At 34.3% G+C, this 21,070-nt stretch overlaps 1 protein-coding gene across 2 annotated transcripts in view; it reads left to right on the top strand.

Annotated features, from left to right (window-relative positions):
* ADCY8 (adenylate cyclase 8) overlaps positions 1 to 21,070 on the top strand; it is a 364,885-nt gene that overhangs the window by 271,164 nt on the left and 72,651 nt on the right. For both annotated transcript variants that reach the window (XM_031947205.1, XM_031947204.1), the window contains 3 exons: positions 13,257 to 13,458; positions 15,104 to 15,193; positions 18,108 to 18,280. In XM_031947205.1, the coding sequence (XP_031803065.1) occupies positions 13,257 to 13,458; positions 15,104 to 15,193; positions 18,108 to 18,280 (465 nt within the window). The remainder of the gene's footprint in view (positions 1 to 13,256; positions 13,459 to 15,103; positions 15,194 to 18,107; positions 18,281 to 21,070) is intronic.

Below are 21,070 nucleotides of genomic sequence, written 5' to 3'. Positions count from 1 at the left end.
TTATTAGTTCAAATATTCATTTCCGTCTTTGTGATACCATTTAGAATTTTCTTGGCAAAGATACTAGACTGGTTTGTCACTTCCTTCCCCAGCTCATTTTACAAATTAGGAAACTAAGACAAAGAGGGCAAAGTCACTGGTCTAGGATCAAACAGCTATTAAGTGTCTGAGGTTAGATTTGATTTCAGGAAGATGAGTCTTCCTGACTCTGATTCAGCACTCTTGTCTACTGTGCCACCTAGCTGCCAGATAGATAGACAGGCAGACAGGCATAGAGGCAGACACGTAGGTATAGATATAGATATTAAGCAAGCATTCTAAATCTCACTTAATGGCTAAAATGTTTCACATCATTCTTCTGGAATAATGGTTGTTGTTTTGATCATAGTTCTTATAACTTTATAAAAATAAATTTCTTATTTTTATAGTGTTGCTGCTAATGTGATAAATTATTCCAATTCCTAACCTCATCTCTTCATCAGCTTATAAAGGTTCTCAAAATTGTGATATTAGGATTACATTTTTCTAGTTCTCACTTTACATGTGTTTTTCATGTCTTTTTTTTTATTGTAAAATTTTATTTTTCCTCAGTGATGCCCTAAACAGTTTTTAAAACTTTTTTAAAAAAATTGAGTTCCAAATTCTATTCCTCCTTTCTACTCTCCCTGATATGATACGTAATCTGTAATCACCATCACATATATATATATGTAACAACTTATTCAGCGTTGGGCCAAAAAGTCTTCAGCTATTTTTCAGGAAAAAACTGCTTCTAAAAGTGTTTCTCTGTCTTAGGCTTATGATATGAATTTTTGAACATAAATTCATTTCTACTTATCTTCATGAAATTTCATTTTATTTCATTTAAACCAATGTTTTATTCTATCAGTAATTTTTGAATATTCATTCTTATCCATGATAGTCATCTCTCCCAGGTTTTTATTATTTGAAAATATGAAAGAGATTTCATCATTGTCCTTAACTAAGTCATTATTTTTTTTTTAATCCTAATCAAGTAAAAATTTTTTCAGTTCAGTCTATTGGACACTTTCCTCCCAGGTCATACCCAATTACTAATTAACTATTGTTGGGCTCTTAATATGATAGTTTTTAATCTATCTAATTTTTCTGTTCTTATCATCTAGCTCAGAAATATCAAACACAAAGCTTCTGGATGGCTACAGACTACAACACTCCTATGTGATATCCAAACCAGATTAAAATTCAATTGGGAAATATTTAACAATATAAGCTAAAAAAAAAATAAAATATAGATATTATATTTTAAAACTGTCAATATATAGTTTGTAGGGGATCCTAATGTATAGGTGTCATCTCCATTTCTTTTTGAATATGACTATTTCAGCTATAGTCTCCTTATATTTTCTACCAAACTAACTTATCAAATGTCTTGCTAAAATCTAGATAAGTTATATAATCTTCCATTGATATACCAATGCATAAAGTTCATCTAAGCTAGATAAATTGAACTTACCAAGACAGCTAAGTATTCTGTTACTTCTCTCTCATTTATCTTGGATGTCAAATTTCTTATTGTTTTTGTTTTGTCTTTTCTGGTTTTAAAAAAATCATTAAAATTATCAGACATTGAAGGTAGCATAAACAGAAGCAAAATAAGAACAAGCATCCAGTTCTTGATCTCTCTGTTATCAAATATTATCATTTACCCTGATCAATTATTCTATCCTTTGAGTGATTTTTTTCTCACTTCCACATATATTCTATACACACACACACACACACACACACATATATACATATACCTATTTCTATATCTGTCCATATATCTCTATCTCTGTGTAGTTGATAGAGATAGAAATTTATGTATACACACACACACACACATACACATTTCTGGACTAATTGTAATTTCATTAATTCAGGGATTCTCCCAGGTAGGAGCTTCTACCATGCAATTCAGTACCTTCTCCACCTTCTTTGCAGTTTAACTTTTTGAAGTTTCTTCAATATAATTAAAATACAGCAAAAACTTTTTTCTCCTTGCTTTTACCATCAACCTCAACTTTTTCTGAGTTTTGTCATTCCTGACATCATTCATATAGTAACATACCATGCTTTTTTACATTCTCTGTTTCTAACTTTCATCTCTTTGTACATCCCTTGAAAAAAATAATAGTATTGGTTGATGTGTTTCCTTTGCAACTACATTTGTCTTTTCAGACAACTCTCTTCTTTATTCCTTATTAAAATTATCTATCTTTGTGTCTTAAGAATTTCATTCTTTAGAATTACTCATCTTTCCTAGTTTGATGACCTTAATAATATTTTCATCCATGGAATTTTTTTGCTATACCATAATTCATTGAAGACTTCCTCTGTGTCTGATAGTAGACACTATGAGGGAAGCAAAGAAGAAAAAAAAAATGTAGAAGACAAACTCTTTACCCTTTCAAATACAATTGGGAAGATTGGATTAATGTATTCAATGTATTATAATCTCATCAGCATGGATTCCCTTTTCAATTATGTAAAAAAAAAAAAAACAGCCTATCTATGCCTAGTTAAACAGTATAATACTAAAACAAATTAAACTGCGATAAGAAAGTGGTTATAGTCAAGTACCAAAATTTGTGCCACAATTAACTTTAATAAATTCATTAAGAAGCTACTATGTACAAGGATCTTTGCAAGTACTAACAATAAAGTGATAAAGAAAAACAAGCAAAATCTTTTTTCTCTAAAAATTTCAAATCTAATAAGAAAAATAAAACATATATATAAATAATTATGTAGAATATTATGTGTGAAGGAGAGGTGCAAGCAATCTAAGAACATTTCAGGAGGAAAATAGATCATTTTTATTATAGAGTATCAGGGAACATATGGTATGGAATAATATCCTATAGTATATTTTATATATATATACTATACATAGTAGAAGAGAGATCAAGAGATATAGGAGAGATAAAGGAGAAGAGAGATCATTAACTCTCTTATTAATTAATTAGACAATAATTACTAGCTTGTTTCTGAAATAATAGAATACCTTAGTTTTTTAAAGGGAAAAATGAGTAGTTTTGTAGAGAAAATTAATAACACTTGAGTGTCCATTGATAACTTAAATTGATTATGTGATTTTGATAGTCAATGAACTTTATAAAATCAGACAACAAAAAAGTCAACACAAGATTTTTCCCATGATTTTCAAGATAAGAAAATGATTAGAGTTTACAGATTACAATCTGGCAAAACTGTAGGATGTATTATCAAAGGGTGGTTCATAAGCATCTGGAAAAGAAAATAACAATCACAGAGTCAGTTTCATCAAATACATTGTGCCAGACCAATCTTATTTCACTTATTTATACTATACTACTAAAATGGTGAAATAAGAGAATATTCTAGTTAGAGTTTACCTAAATTTTGACAAAGCATTATAAAGTCAATCATATAAAACATGGATTCTAGACAGTGGAGTCAAATTCAAATAGAAATGAGAATCACTAAACTATACACTGTTGGCAGTATAATTCCATAGAAAACCATATATTAATATTATGCTATATTGTATTTTACTGGTTTTATTAAACGTGTATAAATTAAATTTTAATTGGTACTGGAGATACTCAGAAATAGACAAGAGTGTTGCCAAGAGCATGCTTGACACCTCTGGGCTAAATGAGATTAAAATTGGGTGAATTTTAAATTGGTTGAGTGTCTGGAATCACAAGTATGCATTAATTCTTTAATGTCATTGAGGGGAAGGAATATTTTCACTGAGAGTATTGTCTGGACCTTCTGCTAGTCTACATTTTACTGATTGCTTTTTTTTTTTTTTTTTTTTGGCTAAAGCAGTTGGGGTTAAGTGGCTTGCCCAGGGTCACACAGCTAGAAAGTGTTAAATATTTGAGAGCAGATTTGAACTCAGGTCCTCCTGATTTCAGGGCTGGTACTGTATCCACTGTACCACCTAGCTGCCCCAACTTTAAAAAAAAAATACAGATGATAGAAAAGAAATAGCTAATGTAGATGTGAGAGTCAAGACCCCAAAATAGCTTGACAGATTAGAATATTGTGCTGGACCCAGTGAAATTTATTCAAATAGGGGTCAATACAGAAGATCTAGGGATCCTAATAAAAGACATAAAGTACCGCCTCTTTTGCATGTGGGTATTTTTGCTTGTTGAAAGAAAGAGAAAAAAGTGGCATATATATATATATATTTCATGTACATGAATTTTTTTTTGTATAAGGAAACTGTTAAAATCAGCCTGAAAAGAAATAATAAATTCTGTGATAAAATGTTGAAGGTATATCCAGAAATTCTGAAGACCTTAGGAAAATTGCCCCTCAGATAAATGAATGGGAGGATCCAATTAGCTTTAGAGCACTTAGGATTAAAGATGGCTACAATCCATGATGTTCATTATACTAGTACTCCAGCATTTTGAAGTACAGTGTCTGGTACATAGAAAGTACATGCTTGTTGATTTAACTTGACATATTCCCAAGGAACTATAAATCAAATAACTATTTGGAAAATTTAGAAGATTTATATAAGGACTATTGGAGTTGTACTGTTCTGGTATGATGATGACATTTTTGAGTTTTACATCATAAGTTTAAAATCATTATTCATTATTTCTTGATTTGAGATATTAAAAGCTAAGAGGAAAACTTGAAGAGGAGTAAAAGAGAAAATAAATATGGAAGCTGGAGAATGAGCTAATTGAATAGAGAAAGAGCTATAGATAGAAGGGGCAAAAGATAACAAGAGATAAAGTTAATTATGGAAGACAGAATGTGAAAGCTGATTCAAATCTTATAGACCTGATCTGCAGCTATATTGCTGAGAGTCTATCTGATTGGAAGTGAGGCATTGTTTGGCTGAGAGCTAATTGCTAAGGCAGGATTGCCTTATATTGCCATGTACGTTCTAAGAGAGGAGAAACCTCTCAAGATTTGTCAGATAGGTTCTTTGGTACTCTCTAGGGGAAAAAATGGAAATCAGAAAGAGAGAATGAAGGGGAGGGGAGAAAAATAGAGAAAGTAAGAGTGAGAGACAGAGAGAAAGAGACAGTGAGACAAATGGAAACAGAAAGAGAGATGCAAAGACAGAGAGAGAAGGACAGAGAGAAACAAAGGGGGAAATAGAGAAAAAGGGAGGAAGAACATGACAGAGTAAGAGATGGAAATAAAAAAAAAGATGCAGAGATAGAAAGAAATACAGAGACAGAGAGGAAGAGACAAAAAGGCACACACACACACACATACACACACACACACACACACACACACACACACAGAAAAAGACAAAGAAAAGTTGAGAAAGTGGATTGATAAGCTTTGCATCTGCTTTGCTGTGAGAAGAGCTGTGGTTTTTCTGAGACATGATTGGTTATCCAACAGAAACCCCTGCTAGCTAAAGAGATGGCTGGGAATAGGCTTTCCAATCCCAGTTAAGAGGAAGAAGCCCCCAAAGTCCCAGGGCAAATCTAACAGAGCTTAACAGTTCCCCAAGCTTAATAAAACTGCTTATTACTGTCTGTAACACTTTTTTCAGCTCCTTTCCAAGAGTATCAACTAAAAGAACTTATCACTGCTTCAGTGGTACAAGAGTAGCAGCAGGAGAGTTTGGAGGACTAAGTTGGAACCAGGGTTAGTGGGTGGCCTGCTTGTTCTACTTGGATCTGGAGGGTTGAGGAGGGGGACAGTGGTTTGCTCTACCTGATACATGTTGTTTTAATGGCTTTGGCCCCAGAGGTTGAAAAGAGACAAATTTAAGCTTGGCAATAAGAAAAATGTCCAAACAATTAGAACTATATGGATGAGATTCCTCAGGAAGTGATATGTTCTCTTCCATTTTGGAGATCTTCTATCAAAGTTTGAAGCATTCCTTATAGAGTATGTTGTTGTAAACATTCTGTTTCTGATGTGAATTGTACTTAATGTTCTTAGTGGTTTCTTTCAACTCCTTTTCTGTGATTCACAAGTCTCAACTTTTGGAATATAGGGTATAGTAGGGACAATAAGATATGTAGGTAACTATAATATAAGCCAAAATATGAAGTCCCATAGGAAATGCACACCTTTTCCATTCCCCCTCTCCCCAATTGTTAATACCATTCCTCATCTCATTATTACTTAGGATTAACTTTTCTATATACTAGAAAGTTTCTGTGGAATTCAAACTCTCAAAGAATAGGAATGGTTTTTATTTCTGTCTTTGTACACCCCCCAAACATGTGTCTTTTACATAGTAAATATTAATAATGCTTATCAAATCATTGAAAAAATGGATGAATACAGGAGTTGACATCTAAGTCCAGGGCTAGAGGAGAGAAAGAATTTAAAGTTGAAATTAGGGAAGGACATTCCAGGCATGCAAAGCAACTTGAGGTATGAAGAATAGAATGTGTTTGAGAAGTGAGTAATATAGTATAGTGTGTATAGTGCATTAAAGAAATGCTAGAAAATTGAACCACAGCCATCAGATTTTGGAGTGCCAAAAAAAAAAAAAAAGTTCCACCTTTATAAATCTCATCTCTTCAAATAAAAAGGAAAATTCTTGGACCATCTTTATAAAGGATGATGAAGCGATCATATATATGGGAGTAGGAATGAGTTGGAAGAATAATTTCACTCATGTTAAAAATGTCATTTAGCAGTGTCTACTTTCTTTAGAATATCTCTTCAGTGATCATCTAGATTATCTATTTAGGAAATATTTGAAACCTTAATATGGAGTTGAAATGCTTTCTCTGATGTTTCATCCTGGTTTGGAAGTGACTGGTTTTTCAAATGAAGTTTAAGTAAGGAAATTCCCGGCAAGTCCTTCCAAACTGGAAAGATTTCAAGTATGATCCTAGCAGCAGATTGATTACTGCCCACAGTGCAGGCTAGATTAAAAAAAAGAAGAAGAAAGAAAGAAAAGAAAAAAAAAAAAGAAAAGAAAAGATCAGCTCTCAAAAATTGGAATCCAAATGATTATTTAGTTTTTTGACCTATGATTCAAAGGCAAACTTGAAATAGATTTCAGTGTTTAGCATAGTTCCTGGCACATAGTAAGTGCTTAATAAATTCTTATTGATTATCAACTCACTTTTCTCAAGTGAGAAACAAGAATAATGATAACAAGTGTAAAAAAAAATAATGATAACTTCTTACAAAGTTGTTACATGGTTCAAGAAAGATAATGTAAACAATATGCTTTGGTAATCTTAAAGCAGTATATCAATGTTGACAATATATCTTAGGAGTATGATAATGAGGAGGAAGAGTAGGATTCACATTGTTGAAGGAACTGAAGCATTTACAAATTGATTCTCTAGTGATAAAGCAGGAAATATAAAGAATTTGAGGCTAAATAAAATCAGTCCTTAGAAAGGTGATGGGAAATATTAGAGTAGCTTTCATATGTATCCATAGGCAACAAGAAATATCATTTCATCAGGTATTTGGTCAGATCACCACCTTTTCTCATAGTCCTTATAATGAATATCAACAACCAACCAACCATGAATATAGCTTATGCATCAGCATCTGTTGTAAAGGATGAAAAACTAGAGACCTTCCTACAGGAGCCACTGAATTTTACTATATACATTGATATTTTATGACAGCAATATCAAACTCCAATAAAACTAATGATCCTTGTGGCCTTACCTTAAGAAAACACACATTAACATTATCTATGTTTATTGTACTTTTATTCATTTTGTTAAATATTTCCCAATCACATTTTGATGTGATTCAGCTTGTGGACCACATGTTTGATATCTCTCCTCTATGACAGTGTATGTAGAGAAATATATATTTTAAAAGTTGATTTTGTGACTAAAAATAAAAGGAGTGAAAAGTTATATAAACTACATAGAAAATGGATGCCTGTTTCTTAAATACTTCATTTGAAAGAGTCAAAAAATTTTAAACAAAACAATCACACCCATATATATGTATATCTATAGATATAGATATATTATAAATTATATTCTTTATAAAATTATTATAAATATAAATATTATAAAAATATTACATAATTTCCACATATCCTAGAGATAGTTAAGTATTTCAGTGAATAAATACTGGACCTGGAGTCAGAAAAGCCTGAATTCAAATCTGGCCTTAGACATTTTTTAGTTGTATTACTCTGGATAAATTATTTAATCTGTATACCTCAATTTCCTCATTTTTAAAATGGGGATAATAAAACACTTACCTCCCAAGGTTGTTGTGAGAATCAAATGAAATATTTGTAAAGTACTTTTCAGAATATCATAATTCTTCAGTAATCTGTCTTATCTCACAATCAACCTGATTCTTACTTCTCCCTTATCTTCCATATTCATCAGTTACCAAATTTTGTATAACTTTCACATCATCTGTCATATAGACATCTCACATCTTGCTACCTCTATCATCATGGCTTCCTTAAGGGAGTTCCTGCTTCTCATTTTTTGCTCTCTCCAATTTATTTATACACAGTGACCAAAATAATCTTCTTAAAACATAGATCTGACCATATCATTCCCTTGCTCATCCAAGAATGAAATCATGGGTCTAGCTCCATCACCAACAATGCCTTATTTTTTTTTCTCATTTTGATCTAAATATGTGATTTCATTGGTGAAGAGAATTCCCAGTATGGATACTTCCACCACAAATGCAGATTAACAACTTATCTGTAACTTATCACTTAAGAATATTGGCTAGGTCTTTGTGAATTTAAGTGCCATGTTTACATCATGCAGCAAGTATGTATAAGAGTCAAGTCTTGAACCCAGTTCTCAATGTTAGCTCCAGTGCTTAGCATATTTCCTGACACATAGTAAGTACTTAATAAATTCTTAGTGATTATCAATTATTTCAAGATGTTTTTAACCTTGTAAATTATAGTGGCTTAATAGTATTTTGTTTAACTGAAATTAATTATGAAGAGGACTATGTAATCTATACTCCCATATTCCAGTTTTCACATTGTTTTAATTTTTTTCTAAAATATTCTCAACCAACATCAAACCTAATCAGCAGAAGTGGGGGAGAGAGGAAGGTAGAGAGAGCAGACAGTGAAATATAGAATTTCCTGAATGTTTTTCTGTAGCAAACTATAGCTATACAGTAATATTACAGACTGGGAGATAAGAAGGACATAAAATTCTTGATTTTTAAAGAGCACTCAACATTGTCTCCTATGCCTGCATTAGGACTTCTATATGGCAGATGTGATGACAGATAGGCCTTCATTGAACAATTCACTCATTGGACATCCACCTTCTCTTGAACTTCTCTAGTGAATGTGTCCCCATAATTTCAAAAGGCAGCCCCTTCCACTTTTAGAAAGTTCTACTTATTAGGAAACTTTGTACCTTATATCAAGACAAAATCTGCCTCTCTGCAACTTCCAGACCTTTTTTCATTGTCCTACCCTCTAGGCCAAGCAGAATAAATGTATTTTCTCTGTTAAGTGACAACCTTTCATAATTAAAGGCAGTTATCCTGTTCTCCCTAAATGTCATCTCTCATTTAAATGCCCCACTCTTTCAGCTAATCTTTCCACGACATAATCTCATGAACAATTTTTCCAAAGGAATGGTAGTCCTCCTCTGGATGCTCCCCAACTCATTATTTGGTCAGTTCCTCCAGGAATCTCCATTTTAAGGAAAATGTATAGGACAGTGCTATTCATTTCTTTATTCCTTTCCAGACTATGATCCCTGACTCTGTTAATTTCTTTCTCTACCCTTCTCCCCACACTAATGTGCCACCCACTGCTTTTCAGCTTCCTTCTATGTGTTATCTCCCACCTATTAAATTGTTAAATTCCTTGAGGGCAAGGAACTGTTTTTGTTTTATTTTGTTTTGTTTTTGTATTTATAGCCTCAGGACAATGCAGTACCCAAAGCTGGATATAATAACCTACATGTGGTATGAGGAGACTGCAACCTCCTCAGTCCAGAGCTGTGACCTCTTGGTCCAGAAGCTCTGGTTTGTACTACTAGAATACAGATCAGACTCTTAGAGGGGAAAATAACAATAATACCCTCCCTCTACTATATCCTTCTGTAAATGACTCATGTGAAAGCCACCCCTGGTGCAAGAAAGATTGGGAGTGTCCCCTTGGTGATGATGGTACCCGGAAGTTTTCTTTCACCCAAAGTGAGTTTTTCCTAGCCTTTCCCTGGCCCTACTTTTTCATAAGGACATAATAACATCTCCCGAATGGTTTCTCCCAATATATTCCCTTCTACTTGTCCTAAGCTCAAGAATTACAAGTTCAGAATGAAATTGTGCCTCTTAGAAATGAATGATGTCCATTAATCACTGTCAATCAACCAATAATATTTAGTAAGTGTTTACTATGTGCCAGGTATTGTGATAAAAATTGGTGATACAAAACCAAAAATAAAACAAAGTAAAATCTAGTAATGACATGGAAGGGGAGGTTTGCCCTTCCTATACTCTAAGATTAAAGTTTGGGATCCATTCAAAACCTCCTTTTTATAGCTCTGGAATGGAGAGATAGCCTTTCTCAAATGTCACATTGCTTTAATCATTCCATTGTGTCCAGTCAGAAAAATTATGCATGTGATATGTGTGTGCATATGATATGCATGCACATGACAAAAATCAGTAGAAAAACATAGGGAAAAGGAGAAAAGAAAGAGAGAGAGAAAATGAGAGAGGGGAGAAAGAAACAATACTTACATAGATAAGTAAATACAACATATGTGGAAAATTAATGAAAAGTAATTTCAAGAGGAAGATCAGTAACAGCTGTAGAAATCAGGAACATTTTTTTGTTAGAGGGTAGCACTTGGACTGAGCAGGAAAAGATACAGGGCTTCCACATGAAAAAGGTTAGAAAGGAAAGCATTCTAGATATAAAGAAAAGACTACAAAAACAAAAAAAAGTAATGTTATTTATAAGGAAAAACAAATTAGTTTATGTGAGTGGAATAGAAAGCTGGGATAATAAATACATTCAAGTTTTTTTTTTAAATTAATCAACAAACATTTATTAAGCACCTACTACATGTCAGCTATTTGAGCTCTACTGAAATATGAGGCAGGAGATAGGAAAAAACCATGAACTTATCAGTCCCTTGAGTCTGATAGTGGAATTAGGAAGATCTCAGAAGGGAGAAAAGAGCAAGGAACTGGAAAGCTAAAGATGGAATATAATGATCCTAATTGTACCCAAAGCCCTAACACTTGAAATATGAGGCAGGGGATAGGAAGAGACCATGAACTTATCAGTCCCTTGAGTCTGATGGTGGGAGTAGGGAAAGTTCAGAAGGGAGAAAAGAGCAAGGAACTGAAAAGTTAAAGATGGAATGTAATGATCATAATTGTACCCAAAGCCCTAACTACCTGAAATATGAGGCAAGGCATAGGAAGAGACCATAAACTTATTAGTCCCTTGAGTCTGATGGTTGGAGTAGGGAAAGTTCAGAAGGGAGAAAAGAGCAAGGAACTGGAAAGCTAGAAATGGAATATAATGATCATAATTGTACCCAAAGTCAATACTTAGTATAGTTATAAACACACAAGACTTGGTCAGAATGTTATTGGCTTACAAAGTGGATGGTTCCTTAAAATCAATTTGTTAAAGTGCATTAAGCTACTTAAAAAAAATGTGCTGAACCAGGAGTTCAGAGGTCTGGGTTCTAGTCCTGGATCTGATACTGACTAGTTACCTTGATCCTGGCCAAATTTTTTTTGGTCTCTTTGGTTCTTAATTTTTTTAGCTGTAAAATGAGGGGGTTCTACTTATTAATATTGAAAGCTCTTTCCAGCTCTAACACTCTGAATAATTAAACAAATGGAATTTACCACTTATTTTAGTGTTTAAAACAGAAAATACATCTTTGTACCATTATTTAGCATATATATGGTAATTCTGAGAAGTTGTGAACAGAGAAGAAAGGAATTCCAGAACTGGAGATAACTAAGCAAGCAGGTGTTAGTAGAAAAATGACAGGGGATGAAGTTAAAGGACCTGGCTTCAAATTCTGCTTTGTTGCTGTAACCTTTGACAAGTAACTTATTCTTTCTGAATTTGAGTGTCCCCATCTGTAACATGAAAGGAATTGGACTATCAGTTCTTTAGTCAATAAGCATTTATTAAATGCACTATGGGATAATCACTGTGCTAAACTTTGGTGTTACAAAGGAAGACAAAAAAGAATCCTTGTCTCTTCCTTCAAGGAGCTTACAATGCGCGAATGTACAAAAAGATAAATAAAGGGTATGTTGAGAATAATCTTAAAGAGAAGCACTAAGATTAATGAGGAAAGGCTTCTTCTAGGTGGGACTTTGAGTAAGGCTTGAAGAAAGCCAGGGAATCCAGGAGTTGAAGACAAGGAAGGAGAGAGTCACAGACATGAGAGAGAGTGAAAATGTCTGGAGTCAGTAGATGAATGATTTATAATATTTTCCCAGTTCTAGTTCCTAAGAACATATGACTAGAATATATCTAATTCTAACCTTCTGATTTGGAAAACAAAGGATTTAATTAAGAGAATTATAATTAAGTTTTCTAAAGGCAGAAGTGGATAAATCCTTCACAATGGCTCTACTTTCATGGAATACCAACACCTGAGAAAAGTATAAAAGTGCCAAGAGTAAATTACTATCAGTATCTACCCAAATGAAGGCAGGAAACAAACCCAGTAGATGATGGAAGTACAAGATGTGCCCAAAGAGTTTTCCATCTATAGTCACCCCTGAACCAGCTAGGGAAGCAGATTTTGTTGAGGGCCTCAAACATTTGTAGGAACAATTAAATGACTAGTATTTTGCTCTGGTGAAATCATGCTGCTAAAAAAAGAGGCCCAGAGTTGGCATTGAGTTGGGATTTGAACATCTGAGTAGGTGGAGGCTGACAGTGCATTGTAAGCCCCACATTTTGGGGCAGAGGGCATTTCTCCAGCTCTTGTAGATAGGATATTGAGATAATCATCCCAGCAAAATGTTGCCTTGGCAGCCGTTGCCTAGTGAGATGAGCAAATGAGAAGATGAGAGGAAAAAATGGGCAGAAGCTATACATCTAAACAAATATTTACTTTCAATAGCAAAGTATGCAATATGAGAAGGATATTCTCAACCTAAATATCACCAAGTCTATTTTCCACTGATAGATTTTTCTTGAATGAAGCCTAAATGAAAAATGTTTGAGCCCTAGAAAGGGAAAATACCTGGTGAGATAACTGGTAGTGCCCAGCAAGAAGAGACAACTAAGGTGAAATTACCCAGTGCTTTGTTCTTCTTCACAGGATGATGCCAATGGTCATTCAGTTTTCTCTCCTGATCATGCTGCACTCAGCTCTTGTTCTTATCACCACAGCGGAGGATTATAAGTGCTTACCACTTATGCTGCGAAAAACTTGCTGTTGGATTAATGAGACCTACCTGGCCAGAAATGTTATCATCTTTGCCTCCATCTTGATTAATTTCCTTGGTGCCATCCTAAATATTGTAAGTATCTCTAAGCATTGGAAACAGAGCTGTCTAGCTTATAGACTGATAAAGTTTCTATAATTTATAGATTTCTCACTCCTTTTCACAAAAAAAAGGCTAGTAATCATGTTCCTGAACTAGGTCCTACCTACTACCCACCTCCCACACACACAAACCCTTTAAGTGAGGATGGACCATAGTAAAAAAGGAGTTACGTAGTCAGATCCCATTAAATCTACTGCCCCTCAATGGTAGTGGTCATTTCTTATAAGTCATCATCTATCTGTTACCTTGTCATCTAGAGATTATCCTTTGGGTACCAATGCTAGTCAGTCAGTTTATATTATTATGTGACTTCCCATGAATCAATGATTAAAAGTTGAATATACTCCAACATGAATTCATTACCATCCTTGGAATAATTGTCATTTCTGTGTCAATTTGATATATTAGATTTTAAGAATTTACTAACCCTGACAAGGATAAAAGCATTGTGATTTTCCATAAATATTTTTATATACAAATACTTTGAGTTTTCTGGGCCAGATTTTAAGGATAATTATTTTAGGATCTAGGTGGAAAATTAGTGCTTCAGTGGCTATTTAGACCACTCCTATGCCTTTGAATAGACTCATAGAACCCTTAAGAGTTGGAAGGTGCTTCAAAATTCATCTGGTACAATCTTTGCCTGATGGTGTGATGCACATAGGATCCTTGACATGTGGTTATCTAACCTTGGGTTGGACACCTCCAGTGTGAAGAGTTCAGTAGGAAGTTCATTTTCCCTATTTATAAATTGAGAAGATTGTATTACAATTGATGATCTTTCTTGATACCTTTAAATTCTATGACCCTGAGACAAGTCATACCATTTTCACATAGTTCTAACTCTTATGAGTTATTTGAACTGCGCTGCCTCCCCCTGCTATATTTGGTTCTCATCTCTGTAGTCATTTTAAACCCTACTTCCCTATATCTTAGAAAACATCTTCACTGACAATTGGAAGGGTCCTTCTCATAAGCCATCTAATCCAACACCCCTATTTGGATAAGAATTATTCCTAAAACATAAATGGTAAGGAATAAATGATAAACCTATTGAGCATCTTTACCAAGTCTGTCATCTATGTGCTAAAGCCTTGTTTATGTGGTAAAGTCCAGTGAAGTCATTGAGATGCTAAGGAATGGGCAAACTGTCCCATTTCTTTTGACAAGCGCTAAATCTTTAGTCTCTTTTATTTCTCACGTCTTGTGTTTTTACAGCCCATCTAATATCCTCTCCCTTTCCAACAGGATATTATGCTATTTGTTCCTTATTCTAAAATAATAGACCCTAAGGTCCTATACATCTCTGATAATCTATTATACTCTTGTATTTTAACATTATATATTCTAAGGTCCCTTACAACATGATGCTCTCTGTTCTTTCACTCTATATTCCAAGGTCCCTTCATAGCTCTGAACTTCTGTGTGATAACATATACCTACCCTGACACCTTATAGTCTTATAATTCTTTAAATGGCTTGGACTCCAAAAGAGCCTGTAGCCAAACATCTGGTCTCTCCTAGGGTATTCATTTAAGAGCAGCTAATAAGCACCCTGTGTAGCTTCAATCTTACTTACTGACTCAGTGTTCCTGTTTTTGTTTGTTTTTATCCCCAGCTGTGGTGTGATTTTGACAAGTCAATACCCTTGAAGAACCAGACTTCCAATTCGTCGGCTGTATTTACAGATATCTGCTCATACCCAGAGGTATATATAAGCTCCCTTTGGCAAATCTTGGGCATAGTTAATTCAACATGACTCCCCTTTTAAATGAGCACATTTGATGGACATGCCTCCAGGAAACAAGACAGTAAGTCTCTCTTACTAAAAAAGCAGAGCTAAATTTAAACAGAGAAAGAGAGTAGAGAGAGAGAAGGGCCATGACAACCACATGGCCACAGGAAACGTGTAATGTGAGGAAACACTCTGGTTGACTCTAATAGCATTAATTATTAAAGCCACTAAGAATTTTGGAGACCAAAAACCATCCTCTCTCAGGAAAACTGAAATCCAGAGAGGTAAAATAACACTCATAATAGCTCATCTGTACAAAGTTCTATATAATTATAAAAACTTTACATCTTTTAGTAATTCACATTAATATGGAATTCCAAGGTTAATTAAGTCCTTTTCCTCACAGAAATATTATGACTATGGATATAGTGGGAATTGAACTCAAGAAGGCCCAAGTTCTAATCACACCTTAGATACTTTGGGAAAGTCACTTTTAATTTCTTTTAGCCTCAGTTTCTTCATCTGTAAAACAGGGGTAATAACACCTACTTCACAGGGTTATTATGAGGTAACATACATGGAGCACTTTGCAAATCTCAGAGCACTACACAAATGTTATCCATTTGCATAATTTTGCTCTTTTTCATTTTAGAGATGAGAAAACTAATCTGATTGTTTTGCTTTCCAATATCAGTGAACTGCTATATCACATGAGTTTTAGGGAGGATCAGGAGCCAAGGTAAAGTGGAGGATTTAAGAGGAAAAGGCTCCCATGGAATCTTTCTCAGGTGTCCAGTGATTGTATGTCTTATTGGAAGAAGCTAGCAGCTAGCCATAGTTGGTGTCTTCCTATAGTCTTTCCTACTGGAAAGCTAAGACTAGTAGATTACTTAAATTCAAGAATTCTAAGCTGCAGTGGGGCTAAATTCTAATGACAATACACATTAATGTTGACATGTATCTGATAAAGCCTTTTTTGCAGGTATAGCCACTGAGATGCTAAGGAGGGATAAACTGGCCTATTTAGGAAATGGAGCAGATCAAGACTTCTATACCAATTATAAAGGGATTGTTCCTGTGAATGGCTACTTTCAGTCGAACAAGATAGGGATATCCCACCTCCAAAGGTGGGCAGGGAGGGAATATCTTCCAGTGGGGAGATATTTGGCCAAAGTACCAACATTCTAGAACACAGAACGGTCATGTGATGGTCTAGCCATCCTCCATAAAAAGATTTGGAAGGTTCCCTAAGACATGGAGCAAGTCTATAGAACATGCTGTGATACAAACATCCCATAAAGGTTCCACTTGAGGTTCAAAGATATACATGAGTATGTCTAATGGGATCAGGGAGGGAAGGAGGGGATAGGTATGTGGGGGGGGGATAAGAGAGTGTAGGGTTGGGGATGTTATGTATGTATGTATGTATGTACATATTACAGATGAAGGATGGGAGTTAAGTATAATGAGTCACTATAGAAATGCCCCCAAAGTATCCCAGAACCTAGATTTTCAGAGATAAAGAAGACCTTGGAAATCATATGCTCCAAATTCTTCATTTTAGAGAGGAAGAAAAGAAGACTGAGAAGTGGAGTGAACTTTCCATACAGCTAATGAGTACTCAGCAAAGGTCCTTCTACTACCTCCTTTTTGTGAAATTTTGTGAAACCAGAAATTGGCAGAGAACTAGAAACACTTATCCGTCCAGTAGCAACAACAGAGTTATATAATAGCTGGAGGGAGTTTTCAGGAGGGTCCAATGTTATTCTGTCTTCACCACTTTGAGAAAAGGAAAAGAGATGGAGGACAACTCAGTATTTCTGTTTTATTGATAGTCACCAAACTTTTGACTCAGTTATATTCCCTCTGTCCTTTACTGTCAATTCCAGAGCTAAGGTTTTATAACTTTCAGTTTGAGAAAGGGGGGGGGGGGAGAAGGAAGATAATGGAATTATTTAGATTTGAGAACTGAAAGCAGGTGAAGAATAGAACAATTGAGAAACGGAGTAAAGGTCAAACATGGTAAAACATAATCAGACTTATTAATCACATAGGTTAGACTTGCAAAAGTGTAACTAAGGAAACAATGAGAAATTGCCCAACTGGAAGCTACAACTAAGAATGGAGGGCATGTAGGAGATATTTTGGGCATCCAGAAGCAATAATGATAGAATAATTGACAAGATGAAGAAAGTATGATCTGAGAAAGAAATTACAGAAGTCAACATATTAGTATGAGCTAAATTTGAATACAGAAGTCATAATAATTCAGGTGACTGATGGAAAATTGTTCAATGAGACATCAATCTGAATATTGAAATCATGATAGATGGAGTATCTAGGGGTTGGAGTAGAGAGGAATATTGTGAGTTAGTTCCTGAACTCTTTAAATAAAAGAGGGAAAGTCACATAGATGTTTGCAGGTAATAAGATTTTGATAAGAAGAATTAATCTAATTAGGAGTTCCACTTTAAAATCCAGGGTTCTGGTTCCAGCTTAGCCACTACATAATGGATAATATTGAGGAAATCACAACAGTTTATTGCAACTGAATTATCTTATTTTTAAATGACACCCATGAACAATATTAACTTTAAAGTAGTATATCACTCAAGAATTCTATAATTCTATGATTCAAACATGTCTAGAACATAGGGAAGGCAAGAAAGACAGTGAGAGATGCAAAAAGGTAGACTCTAAAAGCACCAGCTTATAAAGAGTGTATCACCAATTTAATAGGAAAGTGTGGATTTCACACAGAGGAAAACTGGAGACCTCGTGATATCTCCATAAGAAAATCAGTCATTTGTGACATGTTACTATTATACATCAGCCTGGAATATTCCTACTCAAGCCTACTGAATTTAATCATCTCTTCTGTCTTTAGTATTTCGTCTTCACGGGTGTGTTGGCCATGGTGACCTGTGCAGTTTTCCTGAGACTTAATTCTGTCTTGAAACTGGCTGTGTTGCTGATTATGATTGCAATCTATTCTCTACTGATGGAGACCATTTATGCTTCCCTGTTTCTGCACTATGACAACTTTAATCACAATGGAGAGTAAGTATTACTTTTCACATGTTTTTTGGAATGCTCTTTCTTTGCTGGACTTTTGAAGGTAGTATCTGACTATTCCTTATGTCATCTAGCACAGTTCTGGGTACACAGACATGTGTGTGCAATAAATGTTTTCTAATTAATCATGTGAAAGATGTGGATGGAAGCAGAGGGTCACAATCTGCATTTGATGTGACTCTAAACAGTGACACACAACAAGAGAAGCTGAGTAATTATACTCCAGAAAGCTTAGAAATTAGAAGGGTAGGAAACAGAGTAGTAAAACAATGGAGAAAAGGGTAGGTTAGGACACATAAGGAACTCTGGAGATAAATAATTGCAATTAATAGAATTATTAGCAGACTGACTTTTTTATTCTCTTTTTAAAGTTATTTATTAGTTTTTGACATTTGCTTTTATAAGATTTTAATTTCCATATTTTCTCCCTCCCCTTACCCCTCACCAATATAGTAATCAATTTGATATAGATTATGCATGTACAATCATATTAAACATTTTTTCCACATATTGTGAAAGAAGGATCAAAACAAAAGGGAAAAAATCATAAGGAAGAAAAAAAAACAACAAAAGTGAAAATAGTTTGCTTCAATCTGCATTCAGACTCCATGGTTCTTACTGTGGATGTGGCTAGCATTTTTCTTCATGAGTCTTTTAGAATTGTCTTAGTTCATTGAATTGCTAAGAAGAGCAAAGTCTATCCAAGTTGATTATCTGCACAATGTTGCCATTACTGTGTATGATGTTCTCCTGGTTCTGTTCACTTCATTCAGCATTATTTCATGTAAATCTTTCCAGGTTTTTTTGAAATCCACCTGTTCCTTTTTTCTTAAGCAGACTGATCCTGCTCATGATTTGAGGTTCATTACCAAAGTCCTAAGGAAATTACATCATTTAGGTGCTGTGTAGTAGCAAAAGTTGAGACTTGTTCAAGACTTTAGAATGAGAACACAATTCACAATGGTGCAATTTCCATGTGCATATGATCTGAGTGTGGATTTAATAAGACCAGAACTCTAGGGACTTAATCCCACAATTTTATATCCTCTGGAGAAAAGGAGTTCTAAGAAACCCACTTACGGTTTTCTTTGTCTTTGAACTTTAGGAGTATCTGAGTTGGAGATCTTGGATCACTTGATCATGAGTGAAATGCCAGAAAAGATTTTCCCAAGGATTTTCTGCACAGTGCATGCCTGAGTAACTTTGCTAGAAATCTCTATTTCCTCATAGCAAAGGAAAGGCAGCAATAAGATGCCTCTTTATTAGAATTCATGGATAAATCTTTAAGTATGAAATTTAACAATAACACAGTACAGTGGCACCTGCCTCTCCACATAGAGTTTTAGAGGTTTCTCTTCAATAAAGTCCTTTTTTGTTATTTTATTTTTTCTGACAAAACATAAACATTAATTTTTAAAAACATATTTCTTTATGAATCTTTATGAATGAGAGAGAAAAATTAGGAGATAAGGGAAAATCTATGAAAGAAAAAAAAAAGAAGGAAAAAAAGTGAACATAGCTTTTGTTGATTTACATTTCAGTCTCCACCTTCAATAAAGTCTTAACAAAACTGGAGAATATCTAAAAAAAAATCAACTTTGGATCTAGTAAGATCATAGAAGGGAAACGTGATAAAACTGATCCAAATTGGACAAATAGACGGTGAGGAGAGTTCTATTCTCTAAAGAATAGTAAAAACCAATTTAATTCAGAAGACGAATTCAAGCTCTGATTCTAACATTGGTTAGAAGTAAAACCATCAACAAATCACTTATTTTCTAAGCCCCAATTTATCTCTCTTTAAAGTGGAAATATATTATTATGCTACTTAAGTCACAGAATTGTTTGAATGCAATTGTTCACTCTGTACTTTAAGCTTTTGCGTATTAAGAACATATTTCATTTAGAAGAATCATATATTTTAGGTAGTATGGTATAGTGGACGTAGAGCTTGTCTTGGAGCCAAGAAAAACTGAGTTCAAGTCCTATCTTAAACATCTACTGGCTGTTTGCTCCAAAATCAAGTTACTTGACATTACATTTTTTGAGGCAATTCTATAATAATCATAAATTTCAGAAAAGGAGAGGGGCTGTTCCTTGGTAAAAGGCATCTAGGAGTTTCCTAATCAATGAATTCTCAGGTCTATTCAAAATATATCACATGTATGTAGAATGGACTCCACGTTTCATATAGGCATTTAAAATAGATATTCTAGATATAGGTTATCCCTATAACATAAATGAGTTTGAGATTACTAGGGAAACAACTCTCTCCCTAATGGACCAGAACTCTACAAATAAGTTCAAAAAACTCTAGGCCTCTTGCTGTCCATAGCATGGTTTTATTTCTTTAGCATTCCTCCAGTTTCAGGAGCCACAATCAGGAAATCTGTTTCTCTTTTTGTTAAATGGAGTCTCTGCCACAAACTCCTCTGAAGTATTAAAGGATCACAGATTTAGAGCAGGGAAAAACTTTAGTGGTTCCATCTAATTAATTCAATTATAGATGAAGAAACTGGAACTTTCTAGCTGAATTATTCTTCTAAGTCATTTAAACTCTCTCTCTGAACCTAGAGATACTATTTTAGTTGTCTACTTCATAGGTTCATATTTAGGAGTGAGTTATCAGAGAAAAGTGCATGTAAAATTCCATATAAAACTTAAAACATTATAGCAATGCCAAATAAAAAGTGCATCTCAGAGTAAGGAAGATGACTTCTTTGAAATACTATCTGACTCTGTGCAAGGTAGTTAACCTCCCAACCCCCAGTAACT

The sequence above is a fragment of the Sarcophilus harrisii genome, chromosome 1 (genome assembly GCF_902635505.1).
Source record: "Sarcophilus harrisii chromosome 1, mSarHar1.11, whole genome shotgun sequence".
Lineage (NCBI taxonomy): Eukaryota > Metazoa > Chordata > Mammalia > Dasyuromorphia > Dasyuridae > Sarcophilus > Sarcophilus harrisii.
Note: the sequence above shows the minus strand (reverse complement) of the source record. Positions and strands in the feature narration are given on the sequence as shown.